General features: G+C 36.1%; 1 protein-coding gene across 5 annotated transcripts in view; it reads right to left on the bottom strand.

Annotated features, from left to right (window-relative positions):
* SLC4A4 (solute carrier family 4 member 4) overlaps positions 1–20,329 on the bottom strand; it is a 442,709-nt gene that overhangs the window by 97,704 nt on the left and 324,676 nt on the right. For all 5 annotated transcript variants that reach the window (XM_037829942.1, XM_037829943.1, XM_037829941.1 and 2 more), the window contains 2 exons: positions 18,898–19,072; positions 4,174–4,307 (listed from right to left, as the gene is read on the bottom strand). In XM_037829942.1, the coding sequence (XP_037685870.1) occupies positions 4,174–4,307; positions 18,898–19,072 (309 nt within the window). The remainder of the gene's footprint in view (positions 1–4,173; positions 4,308–18,897; positions 19,073–20,329) is intronic.

Here is a 20,329-nt window from a genome sequence, read left to right as displayed (position 1 = left end):
GGACACCAAGACCAAGGGAAGTTAAATAATTTTTCCCAATATCAAGGTTTAAATGGCAGACTTAGACCAGACATCAAGTCTCTGGACTTGTTTTTTAAAATTTACACGATAGTTCCTCTGTCCAATCTATACCTAGCTCATGAGAGGGTGGGCATGAAAATCATTGTCATTTGTTTCCCTCTTTCAACCAATCACACAAACTAGAATATGTCATCAAAACAGGAGATTATTAACACTGGTGTAGAAAATTATCTTCTATGGATTTCCTGGAATCTTTCTAAAGACAGATTTTGTACTCCCTTCCAGTTCCACATATATCTGGGACTCCAAAGTTTAATCCTATTCATGTCTTTGTGAGATAAACAGACTACAAAAAAGTTGAGTTCTAGGAATTCGAGATGACTTACATTGTCATACGAGTCAGTGTCAGAGTCAGGGCTGAGAAATGTTTCATTAGTTCTGTCTACAGGCTTTTTTCTTAAAATACAAGTTTAAACAACTACCTAGCTTTGCTTCCCTAACAATGTGAGAGTTAGAGCAATCTGGATAAGAATAGTACTGGTTGTTTACAGAATTGAGGTTTACGGAACAGGATGAGAAACAAATGCATAACTTGCTAATGGTTAGGAATACTATCAGTTTGGGTGCAAAGGGAAAACATGCATGTGTAAACTTAATTCTTAGAAAATAAAAAATACTACCCAACTGGCCACTCGACTCAAATACTCCTAGGGCAGCTCAATAACGACTCAAAATCCTAAAACCATCAGCACTTTCTTATTAAAGTGATATGTTTAGAGCAGCAAGACAGAGGAATAAGAGAAGAGAAACTTTCTTAAAACAAGTTGATCATCAGTAATGACTAAAACAAAATGGTATTACTATGTCCAGTAAGACTATCAGTCTCCTTGGTGCCAAGTTTAAGTAGCAACTAAGTTATTAAAAGTAACAGGCAATGATAATAAAGACCAAATGAAGAAATTACAGTTAATTGAAATAGTGGAAGGAGAAAATACTATATGTCCTGACGGAGCCATTCAGTGTTCCCAGATAGTTTGAGTTATGGTTTCTGAGTAGCATTAAACCAAGCTTACAGACAAACTGAAAAACTCATATGTGAGACATCCTTCAGAAATTAATGTTCAACCCCATAAATATAAACTCCCTAAAGGAATAACCAGGTAATATAATAGAGGAAAATAATGACTACAAGGCATTAAAGTACATTGTTTATAGAATATAGAAAAGAAATTATTAAATGACCAAATGACAATAATACAGGTTAAAAATCCTTTTCTAATTGTGAAGTTTTTATGCAGCTTAAAACACATTGTTAAAATTGTTCTCAGAATCCTCACTTAAGGAAAAAAAAAGAGTCTAATTCTCTATTACTGGGATACAATGTGTGCAAATAAAGAAAAAGACTCAGAATCTGGGAAATGAAACTACAAGTGTTTTGGAAAGTTGTGAATTATTTTCTACATTCCAATACTAATTTTAAGAGGCAATGATACAGCATTCATAGTCCTTTATGATTCTGTAGTTTAAAGAGAAAATATTAAACTCAGTTTTCTCAAGAGAGAAATCTGTGCAGAATTATGTAGTTAGTGTTAGATTCCACCAAGGCTACAAAATAAAGATTTACTCATTTCTCAAAATTAGTGAAATCTGGGTAAGACAATGTGAAACAGTTTCTTTACTTAAAGACCTCTCGGTTCCCTGAGCATGCTAACATGCATAGTGCACCACACCAGGAGGGTGATATAATATGCAGTTCCCTGAGCATGCTAACATGCATAGTGCACCACACCAGGAGGGTGATATAATATGCAGTTCCCTGAGCATGCTAACATGCATAGTGCACCACACCAGGAGGGTGATATAATATGCAGTTCCCTGAGCATGCTAACATGCATAGTGCACCACACCAGGAGGGTGATATAATATGCAGTTCCCTGAGCATGCTAACATGCATAGTGCACCCCACCAGGAGGGTGATATAATATGCAGCACTTCCCAGACTTATTGGGATCACAGAACCTTTTGATCATGGAGCACCTAACGGTACTAGTAATTGATAAAATACACTTTGGGGGATAGTGATCTATACAAATGCCCCATATATAGACAAAATGTTTGCATTGATGGTATAATACATAAGCAAATTGTACAGCATTGTGAATAAAATAGTAAGGTTTGCCATATACTAGCAATGGATTTAAAACATGGTTTCTCAAATGTTTCTCATTGCTTTCAACTGCTTTGAAATGAATCAAAGGGAACTAAGTTTACATTACCAACTATGATGAAACAGAAGGGAAAGTGAGAAAGGAGCTTGCTTAGTGAAAGGAAATAATCTCTATCTCACAATTATCTAAAGCAAACTGGAAGGCAAACATTTTCTGTAGATTAAGGCTCTGATCACATTGCATCCAATAAATCTTTCTCCAAAGGTTGTGCATGTTTGTTCCTGTTTATAGTACATACTTGTTTAATTTTTCCACAAAGGCTTTCTTCTCTCACACAGAGTTTTCTTAAACATATAAAAACTGTTTGACTCTTTTTATAAACTAACATGAATAGAATCCTTTCCAATGTTCTTCTGAGAATTATGATGGAGGAGGGATTGGTGTAATGACCTACAGAAAACTCACATTATATAAAATTTGGAATTTTAAATTCTCTGAGGAATCTTGCTAATGTTCTCAATCCAATTTTTAAAAACCTGGTTTTAAATCCTCATTCTCTCCAGTACCTTCTGTTCATTTTTGATGATGCACACAGTTTCAAAAGTTATATATGAGTCTTTAACTCCACGAGGTACTATGTAGGTAATAACATTTCTAAAATTAAAATTCTAAAAATGCATAACAATGTAAGAATATGGAAATCCCAAAAAGTTCTAGCAAGCCATATGAAGTTTTTCAATCTATCTAAAGAATGAGATCTACCTGTAAAGGCAATGTTCTCTTCAAAGTATCATGTATGTTAGAAAGAGTATAGAAACCCAATCTGAATCTGAATCCATTTGTAGGCTGATGTGGCCACTTGGATAATTCACTTAACTCATTTCTCTCCTTCCAAAAATGGTCCATCAATTTCTAAATGAAAATATTGATATCACAGTTGCCATGTCCATTAGTAATGTCTGGTGATCCCGTAAGAAGCATGAGCTTTGGAGTCAGAAAGCGGGGATTCAAATCCCAGCCCTGCCACTGACTGGTATGGTAACTGCTGACAATTACTTAATTCATTCCATGCCTGCTTTCTTATCTGTGAAACAGGATATGGTCCCTACTTCATAGAACAGCTATGAGAATTAAATGAGTCAATACACGGTAAGTCCTTAGGAACAGTACTTGGCACAGGTCAGCACTCAATACACGTTAGTTCTCATTCTTTCAACTGAACCTTGAAAGGTATCTTTAGATAAGAACAAGGGAGTTGAGGTTAGGAGCAGTGGATCAGTAAGGTCTCTTTCATTAATAAGCCATGTGATCTTAAAAGAGTCATTTAGTCTCTCTAGTGTATCAGTCATAATCACAGCAGGAAACAGGAGCATACTCAAATGGGATTCTGTCAGAACTTAATGAACGGCTATTTGCAGAGATGTGGGGAACAACGAATGGCAACACAGCCAGGGACTACCAACAGCAGAAAACCATTACTAGCCTGAAAGGGCCAAGTTGGACAGTTTACCAGAGCCTGGTGAGGATTGGAGCTATGGTAGAGGGGTGACCTGGCAAAGGCTACAGTCCTAGGGGAAGAGCTACTGCCAGACTGTGGTGCCAAAGCAGAGACAGTGAGATGGGAAAGGTGGTTATTTCCCTGTTAGGGATTCCCATTAGCCAAACCCAACAGTGAACGAGAGAGCAAGGTAGCCTGGGCACTGCAGTACCTATGGGTCAGCCCCCTGTGGCACAGTGCAGCACAAGGACAGAGACTGACTGGGAAGGGGACAAGGAGATAATACAGCATATTCAGCCTCAGTTGATTCAAATGTAAAATTACTGGCCTGTTCAACTTGAAGGCCCTTTCAACTTCCAAATCTTAAAATTCCAATATTTTGAAAAATCCTTGGATCTACCTTATTACTATTCTGTGCTCTATCTAGACTATGAGCGTTCTACCAATAAACAGTTCTAACTTATAATTACATATGTATATACATACTTGCTGAAATTAAATAGAAGCCTCTCGAAAACTAGAACAGGTCCTGTGCTGCTCAAAATAGTGAGTGGTTGACCGGCAAAAAGGCAAAAGACGGCTCCAGAGACAGCGGTACCCAGGAAACTCTCCAACACGCCCTAATAGAAAGAAAACGTAGGTGTTAAATGAAACACGTCTATTTCCTTCCCATTTAAGAGGTTATGAGGGAAGTGAAGCCACGTGAATATGCTATTTAAGAGGGCCTTAGTATACATATGAAACAAATATGAAGAACAAAAATTCTAACCAATGTGAATATCACCACCTTTTAATTCACCCAACATACAATTGAGTCATTCCTTCCTACTCCAAGGGCTGAATTGCTCCAAAAACTGTAATGAGTACAATGACTGGGGAGTCACTATAAGAGGCAAAAGGTGTCTCTGACCCATACTAAAAATATTGAGGCTTCCATATGCAATTTCTAAGACACCAATCTAAAAACCATTCTCATTACATATTCACTGTCCAATGTAAATGTATATAAAAGCCTTGATTAACTTTATCTCTAGAGGGAGCAAATATGCAGGGACGTGAATAGCTAAACCTTTTGTGGCCACATCTTCTTGTAGTTATATCTCTGGAAATCAACCTACCATTAGTTTTCTTTAGTATAACAGAAACAAAGAAACATGGGTCTTCAAACATCACTGACTTATAAAATTATCTCTAACTTTCCTCTCTTAATCACTTCATTCAGGACCAATGACTCAAGTAACAGCAAACTAGCCTGTTTCCTATGTTATTTATTATTTCTGTCTTCAGGTACAGCATAAATTTATTTGTAGGATGTTCTTTTTGTAAACTTAAAATAGCATTTTATCAAGGAATGATTTTCAAATATAAAAGCACAGATCTTTTATTCATATAGGATTATTAATTTAAATAAAACTTACAAAATAAAACAAGTTTCAAATGAATACAGATATGCTACAGTTTTAAAAGACACAGTAATATATTTTTAATGGTAAGTTAACTTACACAGCAGAGATAAAGCATTTGGTCTCTGTAACTTTATCTGTATACTAAAACAAAATGCTGCTATGAAGATTTTCCTTTTCTATTAAACTAGAAATTGCGTGTTCATAGAAGTATGATTTATATTTACATAAAACAAGCAGCCTTATAATCTAGGCCACCCTGACTGAAGTAGGGTGGATTTCTGGGGAAGCTGAGGTGCTCCTCAGTTATTTCCTGCCTCCACCCCCCACCATTGATCTATCCACCTGTCAGCCTCACTAAGCCACCTCTTTCCACTGCCCTAATCCTCCAGAATTCTGTAAAATTTTTACAAAAAATAAAATATACCTGAAATGATTATGAAAAAAAAATTGATTTTTTAAAATCATTTACAAAACCTAAACACACTAAATTCCATCTCCACTCAAAATCCATCTTAGGAGACTCTTGTTGCAATGACTATTCACAATATTTTTTACACCACTTCAGAGCCTACAACATTCAACTTAGAATGGCATTTGCAACAGGCGGCCCTCCTCTTCAAGGGTACATTTCAATTCAGAAAACAGACAAAAGTTCTTTAGAGCAACACTATATAATAACAGCAGTGGAGTGAGGATGGGCCAAAATTATATATGTAAAAACTAAAAAACAAGGGTTCACAATCAGATAATGAGACTGGCTTCTTACATAGTGAGTAAACAAATCTGAAACAATTCAGAACTACTCTTTCTGTCCCAGGAGAGTCCAGATTTCAAATGTGGCAGGAGGGTCTTACAAGGGTCTCCCACTTATGCAGATTTCAGTTCCAAGGAGTGGTCAAAGAGCGTTAACCCTTTACTTTATAGCCATTCCATACACAATCAGAGTATACAGCTCATTCTTTCTCACAGGGACAGAAATTATTATAATAAACAAGGCTGGCAGAACCAGGACACACTTATGCAGAGAAAAGGATTCTCCTATGCCCAACAAATAGTAGTTGTCTTGATTTCTAACACATGTTGATTTGGGATTCAGGAAGGTGGAATGACATAGACAAATTCACACTCAACCTTCCATAAGTCTGCAGAATGTACCCACCCATCCCACTGCCTCATCCTTGGCAAGGATAAAAGGTGTTCCTTCTCTGTATCTCTAAGCCAACTCTGCAAATTAACTCATTATCCTCTCCCCTATGTAGGACATGACTTGCAGGGGTGTAAATCTCCCTGGCAATGTGGGACATGACTCCCATGTCCCATGGATGAGCCTGGATCTGGCATCGTGGGATTGAGAAATGAAACAAAATAAAGTTTCAGCAGCTAAGAGATTCCAAATAGTCGAGAAGTCATTCTGGAGGTTATTTTTTTTTTTAATTTTTTTTAACTTTATTCATCAAAAAATTAAACCAAACAAAAAACAATCAAACAAACAAAAAATACCACAACATTGCAAACAAATAAAGGATTAAGAAAAACAAATAACCTAATTAACAAACCCTAACAAAACAAATAAGGTAAACAACCTAAAATAACTACATTGCTTCCAACATGATCCTACCATACCCAAGAACGTTTACAAACTATAATCATTCCTGAGCATTCCCATAACATTGAGATTACCCTCAACAGCTTATCTGTTATTAGATTATTGTCTACCCTTCACTAGTTGCTATCTTTATGTCCCCTACATTGTACAATATAAAATATTTATTTTGCATTTTTCACAGAGTTCACATTAGTGGTAACATACAACATCTCTCTGTGTCTGGCCTACTCCACTCAGCACTAAGCCCTCAAGGTTCATCCATGTTGTCATATGTTTCACGACCTCATTCTGGAGGTTATTCTTACACATTATATAGATAATCCTTTAATTTTCTAGTGTATTCGAATAACTAGAAGGAAATACCTGAAATTGTTGAACAGTAATGCAGTAGCCTTGGTTCTTGATAATGATCATATAACTATATAGCTTTTATCATGTGACTGTGAAAATCTGTGACTGACATCCCCTTTATTCAGTGTATGGGTAGATGACTAATAAAATAACCACAAAAAATATATAAGTAATAGGGAGTATGGGGGAATGGGATGTTTTGGGTCTACTTATTTATTTTTTTACATTTTTTTTATTTTGGGGGGGAGTAATGAAAATGTTCTAAATTTGATTGTGGTGATGAATGCACAACTATATGATGACACTGTGAGCCACTGATTGTATATTTTGGGTGGATTATATGGTGTGTGAATACACCTCAATAAAACTGCATTAAAAAAAAAAAGGTGTGAATTCACCTGGGATTTTCTTGGACATGCTTTCTTTCATAAACTGTGAACTGACATTTGGCTTTTTAAAAAGGTAATATATCTTTCTTTCTTTACATCGTACTTTAGAGCACTTTTAGGGATTTGAAAGCTCTGTGTGATAGGTCAAGCCACCCTCTGTGTACATGTGATAGGGAAAGTTTTACTGCAACATTTTTTATCAAGCACCAGAAGTGCCTATTTCTCATCACTAGTACAAGATCAAAATATAGTACAGCCTGGGTTAAGGGAGAATATGAAAGAACAAAGGAGGAATAATGTGATTAAGAATTCTCTAATTGACATAGCTATTGATATGTTTGAGGACAAGAACAAGATTTTTCAGTGATGCCATGTTGCTCTTTCTCTCCATCATGCAATACACCATTCCTCCATGTGCCTTGCAAATACTCAGAACTGATAAAGGAACCAAACAGAAAATGTCCAAATCACACACTAGCTTCCACTTATCAAAGTCATTCATTCAGCAAAGAAAACAACTAATTTCTTCCAGCAAACGACACTGATTTATGGAAGCCATGTTGACTGTTACAAGGCAGATTGTTTTTATTTCAGTATTTGATGCTTTGGTAAGTGCTACAGTTTCCATTCTGTTGTTGACAATCTTGAAATAGACACAGGTGATTTATTATACACACTAAACTGGAAACTTCCTTAAACTTAGAGATGCTTCCAGCGTTTCTGAGAAAAGAACTATTTTCACCACATTTTGACATGTAACATATCAAGCCACAATACAGAAAAATTTTTAAATATTCTTATGTAATGAATAATTTTAGTTTAACTGTAACTACAGTTTAAAGCAATTTATAAGGTGAAATAGCAGAAACTCCTTTTCTGATTAATTTTAATCAGTGTTCACTGACACAGGAAGGAAAAAATAGTTTGTGGATGTGTGCATTTTTAGTAGCCATAACACATTTCTTAGGGGAACAAATTCCCTAGCAAGTCATGAGAATGTGGATGGTTGTGCTCGGAGGTGTGGCAGAATCAGGTGCAAAAAACTGGTCTGGCTCTATTTAGGCTGTACTTTCATTTTTTCCACTCTGATCAGAGGACATCCACTGTGGCATAATACGAAGAGCAAAGAGTTGGCAGTCAGGAAATCTGTAGTCTAAACTCTATTCTGCCACCAGACAGTGGGTGGATGCTCTTGGGAATATCACTTGACCTCTCCGAATTATAGTTTCTTCATGTAGGAGAAATAAATGAGATGATATAGAGTATCAACGGATGCTGGAGTCAGACAGTTCAGAGTTGACATCTATACTGTACCGTTTATTCAATGTATAACATTAAGCAAATTACTTAACCTCTCTATACTTCAGTTTCCCCATCAAACCCATATATGGTTAGTATGCACACAAGATCGGATAACATGTGGAATATGCTTAGCATACTTTCTGATACATAATACATTTTGATAAGTAGTAACATATGCTTAATGTATTCATTTAGATATTAAATGAGGATGTTGGACTGGTTGATCTCCAAGGTCTCTCCCAGGTAGCTCAGCACTTTGTGAGCATTATTTGGAATTAGGGAAATCTGAGTTTAAATCTAATTCCACCAGTTACCCACAGGGTAACATCTCTAAAACTTAATTATCTCTTCTGTAAAATCAGCACTTACTTCACAGGATAAAAATGTGGATTAAATAAAACAATACTGTATAAAGCGTGAAGAATAACACCTAGCACAAAGCAGAGACACACAAAAAAATGTCAGTTTCCTTTCTTTTGCTGCTTATCCACCCTTCCAGCCTTCCTCTCTTGTTTTTCTTTCAAGAGATGGAGGATGTGGAGAGACACAGTCAAAAGAGTGACATGAAAAGAAAAAACGAGAACTAGTCATTGAAGGAAAAGAAAAAACAAGGCAGCCTCTAAAACCTCAGTATTTCTCAAGGTAAACTGTAAATCAAGAGAAACCTTAGGAGGCAGCACTATGACCACAGAAAGTTGTTTGTTTTTATTCTTTGGATTACTCAACACACAGAATTAACTGCAATAAGAAAAATGTTTTACTTTACAGCAGTGAAGTCTAATCTTCATCCCAAATAATCTGTGAATATTTTTCTGCTTATATGAGAGTATGACGTTAAACCAAAGATGGTCCCTGTTTTTCAAAACAGTAAAGAAAATCATCATAAGCCCCAGAAAAGTACATCAAGCACAAGCAATCAGACCATAGGAGCAAGATGTTAAAAAAAAAAAATTCAACCATGATTTGTAACAGCAACATTTTATGTCTTTAAGCTACGTGAGAAGGCTGTCAGAGGGTGCTTACCACCATGTCATGGCGAATGTAAGGTAAGCACATTCAAGAAAAGACTTTTAAAAAAATTTTTGCTGTCAATTTTGACTTCATTGCATTTAGTAGTATCTTCATATAACAGCAAAGAATGACTTGTTGTTTTATGTCAATTTTATTGAGGAATTTATTAGTTCGATTAATAACTGAAACCCTGTCTAGGGTGGTAACAATAGAAGAAAAAGAAGTAAAGGCTAAGAGAAAAGTGGCATACTTTCCCAAGAAAAGAAAACATTTCCTATTTTTCTGACAACTTTCATCCCAGTAAAACATGGAAATGTAATATTTCAGTGGCATTAAATAATAAAGCATCCACAAATATTATTGTTATATTTCAAGTTTTTAAATTTAATATAAAATGTTTCTAGCCATAAAAAGAGAAATTTTAGGTAGTGGTGGTGGAGATTTACATGAACTGGGCAGAATGTTGAATAATAGAATTTAATTTTTCTAGATGAGTCTTCAAATCTGAAATTTAGCCAAGAACAATGATGCAGCCTAATACCTTTTAAAGGTGGCCACTAGAAATAATCAGAGCTGAATCAACTTGGATGAGTTTTGATGTCAGGTCAACAGCATAAGCCAAATCATATGATCAAAATATATGGAGAAATTATGCAAGTATCTAAATCAGTGCTTCTCAAACTAACATCACATGATACTTGTGACATTTATCACAACATATATATCTCTACCTTGAACAATTAAAGCAGTATCTCTGAGGATGAGGCCAGGGGAATCAGTATTTTTTCAAAGTTCCCCAGGTGATTCTCATGTGGCCCGAATTTAAGGTGCACTGACTTAATTCAAGCAAATTCCCTTCCTCCTCCAAGAATTACCTGCTAGCACTGTTAACAATTGCTTACACACACCATTAATCTACACTGGGGAAGAAAATTGGACACATAACCCTCATTTTTTATTTCACCTGTGTAGCTAGAGCCTATAAATCAGTGATTTCTTTCCTGACGGATCACAGCTGCCAAATTCTTATTGCCATCTACTCTGCCTAAAGTGCTTTGTCGTCATAAACAGGATTTCTGTTTCTACTCTCCAGAAGGAACAGACAAAAAGAAGGCAAATTATCTCCCTGCCAAAACTTTACCCAAAGAGTTTCTATTCCAAGTCTAATAAAACAGATGGACAAGACAGGGACGCTTTACAATATTTTTTTGTTTGAAAGCTGTGAATATATATCTAGATCATTTGAAGTGTCTATCACTGAATGCCAGGATGATATTACTCAAAAATAAATTCCAAAAAAAAATTTAAATTAAAATATAAAAAACTAAAATATGTGGGTAAATATTTTTCTAATCTTAAGGTAGAGAAAGCCTGTCAAAGTTTTAATATTATGAAAATAAGAAATTTATAAAAGAAAATTATGAAGATTTTTAACTCCACAAAAATTAAAATCTATACAGTAAAAGAAATCATAAGTAAAGTTTATGAACTGTGATGGCTACTTTTATGTGTCAACTCTGCTAGGCTCTAGTACTCAGCTATTTAATCAAACACTAATCCAGGTGTTGCTGTGAAGGTATTTTGTACATGGAGTTAACATGTACAATTAGCTGACTTTAAGTAACAGAGACTATCCTTGATTTTGCAGGTGGGCTTCATCTGATCAGCTGAAGGCCGTAAGAGCAAAAGCTGAGGTTTCTTGAGAAGAACAAATCATTGCCTCAAGACTGCAGCATCAAGTTCTGCCTGAGTTTCCTGTCTTCCAGCCTGCCCTACAGAGTTCATTGCCAGTTTCCGCATTCCTAAAAATCATTGGTCTAGGGAGAATATACTTACAATATTGGTGACAAGGAAAGGAAAACCATCCTTACTATACGAAGAGTTCTTACAATTCAATGAGAAAAAGACTAATACCCCAAAAGGAAAATACACCAGGGACACAACACAACTAGGCAGTTTATAAAAAAGGTATAGTCAATAAGAATATGAAAGGATATTCACACTCACTAAAAATAAAAGAAATTTGAATTAAATAATAATGAGCCATCATTTTTCTACCCAATAAATGACAAAAATGGAAAGATGGAACAAAATCCAATTTTACAAGGGTGAGGACAAGCAGGTCCTCTTGTGTATTATTGTTACAAGTCTAAATTGGGAGAAGTTTCATAGAGTGAAATTTGACAATAAATATCAAAATATAAAATGAGCATATCCAATCATTCCACTAGAACTTACACTAAGTAGATAATCACCAAGAATGGAAATATTGTTAACAACACAGCATTGTTCAATTTCTGAACATTTTCATTACTCCAAAAAATAAATAAATAAATAAATAAATAAAAGCACAAGTCAAGTAGAACACCCAAAACATCCCACCCCCCATCTCCCCTATTATTCATTTACCTTCTGTTCCCATTTTGCTACTCATCTGTCCATACACTGGATAAAGGGAATGTGAACCACAAGGTCTTCACAATCGCATAGTCACACAAGCATCTTCAAAAATCAAGGTTACTGGGTTGCAGTTCAACAATTTCAGGTATTTCCTTCTAGCTAGTCCAAAAAACTAAAAGCTGAAAAGGGGTATCTATATAATGCATAAGAATAACCTCCAGAATAACCCCTCAACACTATTTGAAATCTCTCAGCCACTGTAACTTTATTTTGTTTCATTTCTCTTCCTCCTTTTGGTCAAGAAGGCTTTCTCAATCCCATGATGTCGGGTCCAGGTTCATCCCTGGAAGTCATGTCAGAGTCCCTCACTTTGTCATTAAATAAGCTTATTTAATTTTGCTTACCAAAACAACCTAATCACTGCAACAGACTATATCTACCTAACTTTCTGAAACAGGAATATGTATCTGTGCAGACTAACCAGTCACCTTATATTTCCATTTCAAGGAAGAAATATATTTTCATGCCAAAGTGCAACACTTAGGTAAATTGAAATTATTGTATAGTCCTCAGTATAGTTATCAATTTGCTTTAATATTACAATTATAAATTGCATATGATAAGCTTGGTAAAAGTCGTCTGCCTTGTCAAGGAACATTACATATGAACAAGAAATGATATATTTCCAAATTAAGAAGGTTGATGAAATATTCTCAGCACAGCAGTATGTTAAAATAAAGCCTCAAATTTAGGTATGTCAGCTATAAATGTTTCCTACTATAAGACAAGTTCCCCTAAAATGTGTTGTGGCGGGCTCCAAAAATATCAACAAATTCACATAATTCTAAAAATCTTACTGTATTCTTTTGCTAAGAGGTTTGTGAAAACAGGACTACATTTACTCGTGTAAAAAAATAAAATTACTTTCTTCACTTAGTCTTCACTCTAAAGTGTGTTCAGTCATTCACAATCAACAATGCAGATTCAAATTAAAACTCATTTCTATGCCCCATAAAACTAAGAACAATTCTTAAATAACAAAAGGACTTACTTCAGAATATCAAAAAGTGTTCTTTGTATCAGTGTCATGTCCACAGAACAAGAAATCCCTAAGTATTTGTTGATTTAGTTTGATATCAAGGTTCTATTCTGGCTAGTACTCTGAATGAAAAACCCATAACTGTAATAAATTCTGGTGATTATATATATTTATGCTACAATCTTATCAACATTTAAAACATTTACCATATCAACATTTAAAACATTTACCATTTAGAAATGTCTAAATGAATAAAATGGTGTACTTGCTCAGCAACCAAGAATATAAATATGATGGAATGAGAAGATCACAGAGAATGTAGTTGTGGAAGGCACATGTTTGTAGTATGGTGATGCTGAAAAGCCTTTGTTTATTTGGCAGGATGGCAGAGGGACCAGAGCATTATGAAGGTGTGACTTATGGAAAAGCACAATGAGAATGCTGTACAATTGCCAGCCTCAAAAAGCTTATACTCTAATCCTTTGACACTGAGCTCTAGGAACAGGAAACAGTCACAAGTCAGGGCTGAGTCTCAGATTAATGTAAGGTCAACTCTTGGCAAAGTGACTCAGTTACTCCCAGCAGCCCAAGCTAAACTTTAATTGCCCACAGGTAACAAGGAATCTGTTAATGCTTTCTCTGTAAGCCCCAGAGCCCTCTCAAAGCAGTCTGATGGTCAAAATTTCTGTGCCAATTTGGAAAATTCTTCCAGGCATCTACACTGCCACCATAATTTGGATTATACTTGGGGCCATCATAGCCTTGACTATTTCATTTTGAACATACTTCTATTGGAAATGATACACATAGCTCACAAAATCTTCTAATGAGGAAAAATTTTGTTCGTTTATTCTTATATTTTCACTGAAAGTATACATATATTTCAGCTCTGAAATAAATGTGCAATGTAGACTCCTGTCTTTGAGCAGGCAAGACCTCCTGAACAGAAGCTGGCACAAAAGTTTGCTTAGACAACAGCAGTATGGTGACTCATCTGTGTTTTCACAACACGTTTCTACCCAGTGCCCATGTCTATTTGTAGTCTGAAAATAAAGGCCCTCTGTGAACCACCTCTGAGTTTCCTGCCTTTAAAAGCAGAAACACTCTTTGCAGTTGACTCATTTGAGCTGCCCATGCTTTTCAGAATAACCCACTGCCACATTTATGAAGGCATGTGATATAACTGCAGATCACTTCAGGCTGTGCCAATGCTTTGCTGCCTAGTCCCAGTCTAGTGTTCAGAAAGCCGAATGAAGCCAGAGGACTTCCCCCTTAAATAAGCCCACTGCACATCACTGGGATTTACTAGGGTTAAAGAAAAATTGTTTTCATCAACACTTTAGACTGTAAATGCCATCAGAACAGGGATTCTTAAGAGTTTTGCTCAATTATGTGTACCTGTAACATTTTAAATAGTGTCTGGCACATAGTAGATGATAAACATTTGCAAAGGAATGAATCAATCTCTGCCATAAATATATTAAATGACCTGGGCCTCAGCATCAAATCCATAAAACATTTTGTTGTCCTGATGCCACGTCAAGACTTCTGTCAGAGCATCAAAACTTCTGTATGTTGAAGTATATACCCCTTCAGTTATGGGATACTCTTTGACACATTAAACCACCTCATTCCCTGGTATTAAAATAGTCAAAACTATACCAATCTATGTCATTTACCATTGCAAGAAAAGCTAATACACTGGTTATACGTAGACTGTTTTCCTATTTGAAATGTTCCTATGTAAATACTAGGGTATCTAAAATTATTAGGAAATAAGTAAAATTACTCAGATACATGACTATTGACTTGGGTGTGTGCGTGTATGTATGTACTAGCAAATTCCTATTTACACAGATTATTTTGCATCTGTAAACCCAGTGTTTAGATCTATAAACCCATTTGCTAATAGCATTATTCTACCCAAAAGTAATTAAAAATGGATTATTTGGTGCAACAAATATATATTGACAATCATTAATTTTCTATGCCTCTCTTTCATTGTTTCTGCCACCTACCATGACTACTAGAAATATGAAACTTTAGGGCAGAGGAGGACTTACGGATAACACATTTTTTAAAGGAAAATGGCTACAGAAATGAGAAAAAAAAATCTTTAAATATTTTTATTCACACAAATTTTAAAAAGCAATAAAGATTCTGCAACTTCTGTGAAATTATCAATGGAAGTTACAAAATCTATTTATGAAATAACCAAATTATTTCAGGCAAATATGCTCAAGGGTTTGAATTGGATGTTTTAAGTTACATCAAATCTCAGGAGTAACATTCAGAAAATGGTCATTTTAGTCTAACATTAAGCATCCTGACTCACTGAAAGCACTTATGATTCTCCTGAAATCTTCCAAGCCCAGAAAACATCTTATTCCACCAGCAAGGCCTTTGCAATGTTATTTATAACTGAGGAGAAAAATACCTATTTTAGCTACTTATATCACAGAGTAGAATCCTTTACTTTCCCCAAAACTCACTCATATAGAAATTAATTCCCCCAGGAGGGATCAACAACAGACTTTAACAGACCTTATCCCTAGTTTCAGATGCAGTATTGTTAAGCTAAGCTTTATGAGGTTGCAAAACATTTCAATTCAGTTACTAAAAGGCAATAAACTAACACATAGGAAGTGTTATAATGTCCTCATCTCAATGAAAAGAAGGTCCATGAAAAAACTGGTTTAAAAATTATCTGCACATACACACACACACACACACACACACACACACACACACAAATCCCTATATACTCTGAAAGAAAACGATTTTGATCTTCCTACCCTCTCAAAAGCCTCTAGTACTTATTAATTAGAACTTCCTTTTATTTTCTTAACATGTGGTTGCATGACTTATCTTCTTCATGCTGGCCTTGTAGTACTTTCCTAGGACTTTCTTTTCCACTTGTTTTCTTGAATAATCTATCTTAGTTACTCATTATACCAATCATTTGGATGAAAAATAAATACCTCATTTCATGGTAGATCAGATTTTATAAAAGTTCTATTACTGACATCACTGTTACAATCTAATTTATTTTTTCTTATCTAATCAGTAGAGCAAACACAGGCAAAAACCCACTCTTTTCATACACTGCATGCCTGAATCCTATTACACTTGGTTTCTACTCCCCATATCACAGGTCTCTCACAGGTAATACAAAGATGGTTGTTCTTTGGCCAGCACAATGCTACTTTTAATATGTTAATCAGCTGTCAATATTTAAAAGTCGCCAGATTTCACACAGACTTTGAATTTCCAGCCTCTCTTCAAAAAACAGAAAATGAAGAACACTGGTGCATGTTCACATGTGAACAAGCAAAGCTGGCAACTGCCCCCTGATTATGGGGCTTGGGCTCTCAGGGGGCATCAGAATCCCCACCCAACTCTCCTCTCTGATTTATGAGGCCTGCTTGGCCTCTGCACGCATTTAAATCTGCAAACCATTCCTTGTGCTAACTGAATCCAATACAGTTAGTCTTTCCTAATAGGTGCTATGTTTCAGTCTTCCGATCAGTTTCAGTTACACTGTATCCAAATTATCTACAACATGATTCAGCTATAGAAAAAACACTTCATGGCTCCTACATGCGATACTACTTTTGCATATAGTAGCAGTGTCATACATACTATACAACATTGCTGGTTCACTCCAACAAAGTTTACATGACCCCAGATATTTTTCTGTCATGCCATACCTATCTCCCTATTTTTGTGGGATTCCTTTGGGACTATTTTCCTTCCTTCAGTGCTTTTGAATTTTATCCACCAAATATATTTATTCAATTGTCCAGGAGGTCTATGTTTCCTTTTATTATCCAATGCTCCACCCATCTAATTTGGTGCAAATCAGAAAAGTCAAATGGGGTTTGCAGGAATGGGGCATAAACAATTTGCACATGAGAACCTTGTCACGTAGCTAAGATTTTTCATTGTTTTTCCATTGTGGTTTCTATTCAGAAATAATGAAGACAACATTTTAGTACAACATAATATTACAATGATAATAAGTATGACACAATTGTATCTGTCTACATATTATAAACCACAATAATTTATAGTACAAAAATGAGTTGTGTTCTAAAATGTATGTTACTTTTAAGTAGTTTTAACAAAAAGCCATATGGAATAGGAGGAGGAGAGCAGTGGTAGCCAGCTTCCAATAATACTTCAACCATAAAATATAGTACCAAGGATGCTTTCTTTTAAGAGGCTAAGTCAACACAGGTTGTGTAACTTCCTCTGTGGTCTCTTGGAACACCTGCTCTGGGGAAAGCCAAGTACTATGTAAATAGCCAAGCTACTCTTTGACTGCCATGCTGTGAGAAAGCCCAAGCTAGCCACATGGAAAAGTAGTGTGGAAAGAGAGAGGTCCAAGTAGGCCCCAGCTGTAACAATCAGCCTGGCCCAGGCATCACACATGTCAGTAAAGAAGCCTTCAGATGACTCCAACTTCAGCTGGCATCTGATGACAGCTGTGCCAGAATGAGGGACCCAAGTGAAAACTGCCCAGCTGAGACCATCAGCTTCCGAAACCATGAGAGGTAGTCGTAAAATGGTTGTTCTAAATGGTTAAGTCCCTGGTTAAGTTTTTGGGTTATATTTTATGCAGCAATTGATAAGGGCTAAAAGATGAAAGTACACTTAAAGTAAAATACATTTTTGAAAGTAATTTTACTCTTTGTACTTGGGTCAACCTAGATGTTACAGATAGTTTCCATCTCATTTTTGTATTTAGGCAGAAATGTAGAACATGAATTTGCCCAGGAAAGAAAGCAGCAGCAGAAGAAAAAGCAATCCTCTGGAATCAGCTGAATTTTTAAAATAAACTCGCACTTAAGAACGTCATATAGTTTAAGCAGTAGTAAGTTCTGATATGGAAGGACAGGGCTTGAAAGTGGCTCAGATCTGGTTCTTTCCATCAGACTCAGTTTCATTCACAACTCTGTATTCAGCACTTAGTACAATGCCTTTCTTTTTTTAAAATGAATGCATCTACTAAAAGTTATTTTTTACCTATTTTACTGACTCAGGAAATTTAAAATATCTTTTCTACCACTGAAACTGGGTTTGATTGGTGCAAAAAGAAAGCAAATGCTACCTGCAAAGTAACCAACAAATTTTGTTGGTACAAAATAAGTCAAGTCAGCTCAATAAGTCAAGCTTAATGAGATGCAGATCCAGATACAGGAGAAACAACTCATGGCTTGTATGTATTAATGCTGAACTCCAGCCTGGATCTACCATTAGATATGCAAATTCAACCTTGAGAAAATCACTCAATTGTTTGATAACTATTTGCTCACGTGTAAAATGGAGCTAATCATGCATTCCCAAAAAGAATGTGATCATCAAGTTTAATAGTACATAGCCAGACACTCAAGGTAGTGACAGATCTAAACCCTGTGCACTGCATAAAATTGAAACAGCTGATATGCTTTTGCCCAAATAGAATTGTATATCCTCATTTCCTTCCCTTTTTTTCCCAACTTGTGACTCAAGCCAGATTTCATCAAGCTATTTTTGTAATTACTAAAATGCTGGAAATACAGCAGCAGGCCAGAATGCAGCATCCAGCAAAAGAAAGAAAATCACGCTGAGTAACTGAAAGGCCATCTGCTTCTAACTGAGCTGTAGGGGTGAGGAAGGCAATCTGGGTTGTACTATTTGTGTCCTCCCTAAAACCATACCCACCTGCATGTTGTCAGTGGCATCCCCAAGCAGTCCTCCAAAAGTGATAGCATTAGTTACAGTTGCCAGATAAATGAAGAGAATTGCTGAAAGAGCTTGAATATTTAAAGCATCATAAAAATCACTGGCAAAAAATGGTGCTTTCCTCTTTAGGTCCTTAATTAGTCCACCACAGAACCTAGGCAAAGAGAAAGCAAACATGTGACAATGTAAAACAAATTACCATCAAATAATCCAAGAGATAACTCACCAAACCACAAAGAAATTGTACTTAAAATGCTTGAATCAGCGACAAGACACTATATTTGACCACTTAAGATGAAGCCAGTAAACTGCAGAGAAATGAATGTGCTTCCAATTCTCTTTTTTGGGCACCAAATAAGGTGTCACATTCCCTAAAGGCTATCCAGTTGGTCTTCAGAGGAGTGTGCACTGTGTTGATGAATTAAAATTTCTCACTGCCTAGAGAAAAAAGCCTAAATGTGTGAGCAAATTATATAAGGCCCTTTATAATCTTGCCATGGCTTTCTTTCCAGCCCTATTCACTCATTCAATCAATCAATCACTCAATACATGTTTATTGATCACCTGCAACGTGCCAAGGCAATACTCTGAGTGCTGGAGAGACAGCAGTGAACCACACAGACAAAAATCTCTGCCCTCTTGGAGTTTACCTTCTGTGGAAGGACAGACAATAAACAAGATAAATAAGTAAAAGGGAGAGCACTAAAAATCTAGGGGAAAAATTAAGCAGAAAAGAGGGTTATAAGTCATTGGAGGAGTAGTGGTTGAAATTTTAGATAGAATGGCCAGAGGTGGCCTCCCAAGAAGGAGATATGGGGCAAGGAACCAAGTAGGGAACCATGCAAGTGTGTGGTGAAAGAATATCGTAAGCTGAGCCTCACAGTGAACATCAGCAGACATCCTCACCTACGCTTTTGTCAACTGCCCTTCCCAGCCAAATCTCAGGTCTCAGCCTTCCCCAAACCATTCCTTCTGCCTAGAATGCCCTCACTCAGAGTTCAACAGCTCTCTCATGTCTTGAACCTCCATTTGAGTATAACTCTGGGTTATCATACTTTATCAGGTTTGTCTGTCTCTCTGTGTGCTGCTACACCTGAGCTGCACCTCAGTGCCCTGTCTCAGTTGTCTTGGCATGCACGGGTTGTGCATGGTGCCAGGCAGGCTGCAGACATTCAATGCATGTATGAAGGGCAAAATATGGAAGAATGAAATTACAGTCTGATTAAATTTTTTTAAAAAATTAGATCCCACTACTCAGATCTCTAGAAAAGGAAAAGGATATTTCTATGGAAATAGTTTATAAAGAATTATTCAGAAAAAAAGGAGAGGGAGAGGTTTGATGCTCTCTATTCTTTAAGAAAGGAATAAAAGGAAGAGAAGAAATTCCTCTTAATTTGAGAGAGAAACTAAG

The sequence above is a fragment of the Choloepus didactylus genome, chromosome 3, assembly GCF_015220235.1.
Source record: "Choloepus didactylus isolate mChoDid1 chromosome 3, mChoDid1.pri, whole genome shotgun sequence".
Classification (NCBI taxonomy): domain Eukaryota; kingdom Metazoa; phylum Chordata; class Mammalia; order Pilosa; family Megalonychidae; genus Choloepus; species Choloepus didactylus.
Note: the sequence above shows the minus strand (reverse complement) of the source record. Positions and strands in the feature narration are given on the sequence as shown.